Below are 5,043 nucleotides of genomic sequence, written 5' to 3'. Positions count from 1 at the left end.
GGGGGCGGGGTCAGAGCATGGGGGCGGGGCTTAACTCTTGGTGGGGGGGGCCCCCACAGTGGGGCAGCCCCCTTGCTCTGCTGGGGCAGGATCGGGCCTCCCCTGGGGCTGCTGGGGTGGGGGAGGATCTTGCCCCCGGCCGACCCCTCCGCGCCCCCCAGCCTAGAGCAGATGCTGGCCTCCAACCCGGGGAAGACGCCCATCAGCCTCCTGCAGGAGTATGGGACGCGCATAGGCAAGACGCCCGTGTACGACCTGCTGAAGGCGGAGGGGCAGGCGCACCAGCCCAACTTCACCTTCCGCGTCACCGTGGGCGACATCGGCTGCACCGGTCAGTGCCCCACCCCCGCCTGGCGGGGTCCGGCTGGGACCCCGGTGTCCCGGTGCCGGCCCCGCTCCAGCTCTGTGCCCCCCCGCAGGTCAGGGCCCCAGCAAGAAGGCAGCCAAGCACAAGGCGGCGGAGGTGGCCCTCAAGCTCCTGAAAGGGGGGAACATGCTGGAGCCGGCGGTGCCGGAGGAGCCCAGGTGAGGGGTCTGTGGGGGGGCGGGGGCTGCTCTGACCCCCCCAGCACCTTCCCCCCGGCCTGGGGCGGCGGGGCAGGAAGATCAGGGGGTCTTGGGGAGGGGCAAGAAGCCGACCGTCCAGGACACCTGGGTCTCTGCCCCCAGGGGGCAGCTCGGGTGGGTCCTTTCCCTGCCCCGTGCCTCGCTTTCCCTAGCTGCGGTGCTGGGACGTGGGGGTGGAGGAGCTGGGCAGAGTCCCAGGTGCCAGCAGGCTTTGCCTCAGCCCGCACCCTTAGCACCAGGGTGGGTCGGGGTGGGGTCCTGGTGCCATCCTGCCAGGTGAGGGCAAGCTGTGGGGGGGCAGGGGTCGCCGCCTGCTTTAATGCTTGTACCTTTTATTTTCGAAGCTCTGCTTCCTCCCTAGAGCCCCTCCCCCCGCTGGACCCTGCCGCGGCCCCCCCCGCACCCGCCCTGCCCGCCGCCTCGCCCAGGTAAGGGCTGCCCTGGGGTTCGCACTGAGCCCCTCCGCACCCTCAGGGGTGGAGTAAGGGCGTTGCAGGGACTAAACCTGCCCCCACCAGCTCCACGGGGCCGGGTCTCCCCCCCCACTACTACTTGGGCTTCCTTGGGTCTGCCATAGGGGCTCATCCCCCACCCCTGCAGCAGCCTCTTGCCGGGACAGGGGTGAAGGGCCTGCCCGGGCAGGCTGGGCCCCTTCAGCGCCTGCCCTTGTCTCGCTCAGAAGCTCCCCGCTGGAGATGAAGGCACCCGTGTCGCCCCAGCAGTCCGAGTGTAACCCCGTGGGTGCCTTGCAGGTAGGCTGCGGGGTGAGGCTGCTGGGCTTCCTCATCCCCTTGGGCTCCTTGTCCCAGCCTGGCCTAGGCAACGGGGGCACCTCCTCCTGTCTCCTAGCTGGAGGAAGTATGGTCTCTCAGGTGGAGCTGGAGGACAGGAGGTCTTTGTGCCTCAGTTTGCCCTCCCTGCTCTGCTTGGAGGCCAGTGGGGCTGGGGGAGTCCCAGGGAGGGGCCCACTTACCCCACCCACATCCCTGCCCCCAGGAGCTGGTGGTGCAGAAGGGCTGGCGCCTGCCCGAGTACACGGTGACGCAGGAGTCGGGGCCGGCGCACCGCAAGGAGTTCACTATGACCTGCCGCGTCGAGCGCTTCATGGAGATCGGTAACCCCAGGCAGGGGGGCGCGGGGGCCGGCTTGGCCTCGGGCCAGTGACACGCGGCGCCTGGTGCTAACAGAGCTCACCAGGGGCCTGTGGGCACTGACCCCAAGCCCTGCTGCTGCCCCTCACTTCCGACCCACAGCCCCCCCAGCCCTGGCGGCGACCCTCACTCCTGACCCGCTGCCCTCTGCCCCCACCGGCCCTGCTGGTGCCCTTCCCTCCTGACCTGCAGCCCCTGCCACCCCCCTGCCAATGCCCCTTACTCTTCTTTCCCAAACTGCAGCCTCCTGCCTCTGCCAGTGCCCCTCATTCACCACCCACAGCCCCTTGCTTCTCCCTCCCCACAGCTCCCTGCCGATGCCCCTCACTCCGGCCTTCTCTGCGCGCTGTACCAGAGTTAACCCTGCATTGCCCGGTGCGCAGCAGCGACATTATACCCCACCTTCCTCAACCCTGCAGGGAGCGGCACCTCCAAGAAGCTGGCCAAGAGGAACGCAGCCGCCAAGATGCTGGTGCGGATCCACAACGTGCCCATGGAGCAGCGCGAGGGCAGTGAGGCCGAAGCCGAGGACGACCAGTTCTCCATCGTGAGTGCAGGGCGGGGGTGCGTGGGGTAGTGGGCGGGGACGGGCATGCAGCTCACACTCCCCTCTTTCTACCTGCGCCAGGCGCCAGGGCCCAAGCTGGACGGGCTACGGGGCCGCCTGCCCGGCTGCACCTGGGACTCCCTGCGCAACTCAGTCGCGAGGGCAGTGAGGCCGAAGCCGAGGACGACCAGTTCTCCATCGTGAGTGCAGGGCGGGGGTGCGTGGGGTAGTGGGCGGGGACGGGCATGCAGCTCACACTCCCCTCTTTCTACCTGCGCCAGGCGCCAGGGCCCAAGCTGGACGGGCTACGGGGCCGCCTGCCCGGCTGCACCTGGGACTCCCTGCGCAACTCAGTGGGCGAGAAGATCCTGCACCTGGGCAGCCAGCCGCTGGGCGCTCTCAGCCCCGGGTACTGCGGGCTGCTGCAGGAGCTGTCCGAGGAGCAGAGCTTTGCCATCAGCTACCTGGACATTGGTGAGGTTTCCCCCCCGCACCCTCCCAGCCCCAAGCCCAGGACCCTTTCTTCCCTCCCACCAACCCCCTCTGGGCTGTGTCTCCATCCCTGCCCCTAGCACTAGCTCCTGGGTCCCTTCTCCTAAGTCCCAGCCCAGTGTGGTCCCAGCCGCTCTAGATCTCTGCCCTTCTCGGTGCCCCTGACCCCGACCCCGACCCCTGCTTCTCCCCACAGCCGAGCAGAGCCTGAGCGGCCTGTACCAGTGCCTGGTGGAGCTGACCACGCAGCCGACCACCGTGTGCCACGGCACGGCCCCTTCCCGAGACGCTGCCCGTGCCGATGCTGCCCGCAACGCCTTACAGTACCTCAAGATCATGGCCGGGGGCAAGTGAGGGGGGCCAGGCCCAGTGCCACCCAACCCCACCCTCCACCTGCCCATGGACACCAGCAAAGCAGCTGCCACCCAGGACAGCAGAGGGGCCTGGGGCAGGACCGGGAGACCCCAGCTCATGGCCAGGACTCGCTGGGAGCTGCCCCCCATTTCCAGCCACAGGGGCACAGTGGTGCCAGTGCCCCTTGGACACCCTCCTTGGACTGGCCCGTGGTTCCTGCCTGCTCAGGGGGCCTGGGGGTCCCTGCCTGGGAGCTGCCTTGGGAGCGGATTTGGACCTTGGAGTCGCTGACCGTCTGGGAGTGAGAACCAAACCATCCCCCAGACTGGGGGCACCAGGCCGGGCTTTCCCCCCTCGGCAGCATCAGACTGGCCGGTGGGCACTCAAGGACCCTGCTGCTGGGGCGCTGGGCTAGGGCAGTCTCTGGAGCAGTCATGTCAGTAGCCAGGAAATAAAAAGCTGCCTGGTGGGAACAGGGCTATGGGGCTGCCTTCCTTTGTTGGGGAGGGAAGGAGGGGGACTGGGGGCCAGGTGGGGAGGCAGAAGCTCTACCACCCCCGGAGCAGAGCCCAACCCCAGGTGCTCCCCAGCAGGCAGGGGTCTGAGCTGCAGCCCCCATGGTGCAGGGCAAGCAGCACGGTGCTCCCAGCTCAGGTGCAGAGAGATGCCCCCATCCTTTGCGGATACAAAACCCAGCATTTATTGAGAATAAAAAACCTGTACGCGTAAGTGGGGCCAAGCCCAGATTTGTGGAGGGGGGTGCTTCACCCCCCATCCCACCCCAGTTTCATGGACATCGGATCCTGGCTCCTGAGGCATCTAGTGCTCTTCCATCCCCCACGTCAGCATGTCTTGAGTAGAGAACTGAGATATTCCCTCCCCGAGCCAAGTGCCAGCTCCTGGCCCGACTCCAAGAGGCAGGCCGGGGTGTTGGACAGCAGGGCCACACTCCGGAGCGACAGGCTGCAGTGAAGGTGGGGGTTGTAGAGGCTTGATTGTCCTGCCACTTCCAGTTGCGCAGCAGCGGCCAGGTTGCCTCCATGTTCCTCTTCCATCTGCTCCAGCCGCAGGTACGGAGCCAGGCTGTGGACGGTGGAGTCAGCCGGGCGGGTGCTGGCTCCCCCACGGCCCCTGCTATTCCCTCCTGGGGCCGGGGTCCCTGGGAGCTGCCCCCACCCCCATGCTGGGCCAGGCCAGCCCTGCAGCAGCCCAGCTCTCCCTGCCTCGGTACTCGCCAGGGGCTGGGGGCCGGTGGCTGGCCCCGCGGACACAGCTCTGTTCTGTTGGGCCTGGAAGAGCTGCACCAGGTCCTGCCGGGGGATCAGCTCCAGCATGCGCAGGGCCAGCTGGGTCTGGGGCACTGGGGGGTAAGTGCTGCAGCATCAGGTTTGCAGTCTTGAGGCACGAAGCAATGGCCAGGTGCCCGTGCGAGATCGCCCGGGACTCGACCAAGTGCTTCAGGTGGAACTTGAAGCGCTGGAACTGGTCGTTGTTCAGCTCCTACAGGAGCTGCAGCAGCTGCTGGGCCACCGCCATGGCCTCCCCCTGGGCACCAGGCACACAGCTGGGCTCACGGGGGCTCTGGGGACCCCAGGCCTCTGTGTCCCCGGGGCTAGATGCCCCCATTTCCCTCCCTGCTGCTTCAGCCCCCTCCCCGTCCCAACACTAGACCCGTGCCCGCCTTCCCCTCCACACATTCCCAGCACTGAGCCCGGTGCTCGGCGCTGCACAGACGCACCGCAGCGCAAGTCTCCAACTGAAGCATGGCCAGGCCTGGCTCTAGAGCGGCGAGTTCAGCAGTCGGAGAAAAAAGGAATTTTCAAAACCACAGGGGAAAAAGGCTGATTTCATTTTTATTTCTCTCCTTATGTTGTCGTCGGGCCCCAGAACGGGGGCTCTGGGGCATCCTCAGCACAAGGGGCTGCAGTGGGG

At 67.3% G+C, this 5,043-nt stretch overlaps 1 protein-coding gene across 3 annotated transcripts; it reads left to right on the top strand.

Annotated features, from left to right (window-relative positions):
* Window positions 1-10: 10 nt before the first annotated feature.
* TARBP2 (TARBP2, RISC loading complex RNA binding subunit) lies at window positions 11-3,588 on the top strand. 3 transcript variants are annotated; one of them, XM_014523158.2, is made up of 8 exons: window positions 11-331; window positions 420-525; window positions 912-995; window positions 1,145-1,319; window positions 1,564-1,681; window positions 2,138-2,265; window positions 2,547-2,739; window positions 2,954-3,588. In XM_014523158.2, the coding sequence occupies exons 1-8, from the start codon at window positions 172-174 to the stop codon at window positions 3,109-3,111; spliced, it is 1,122 nt and encodes a 373-aa protein (XP_014378644.1). In that variant the 5' UTR covers window positions 11-171; the 3' UTR covers window positions 3,112-3,588. The 3 variants fall into 3 exon arrangements, with proteins under 3 accessions (XP_014378644.1, XP_025068080.1, XP_025068079.1); XM_025212295.1 differs by having other exon boundaries at window positions 41-331; window positions 1,250-1,319; XM_025212294.1 differs by having other exon boundaries at window positions 41-331; window positions 1,247-1,319.
* The last annotated feature ends 1,455 nt before the right edge of the window (window positions 3,589-5,043 follow it).

Source organism: Alligator sinensis, unplaced genomic scaffold, assembly GCF_000455745.1.
Source record: "Alligator sinensis unplaced genomic scaffold, ASM45574v1 scaffold1542_1, whole genome shotgun sequence".
NCBI classification, from domain to species: Eukaryota; Metazoa; Chordata; order Crocodylia; family Alligatoridae; genus Alligator; species Alligator sinensis.
This window is presented reverse-complemented; position numbering and strand designations above follow the sequence as displayed.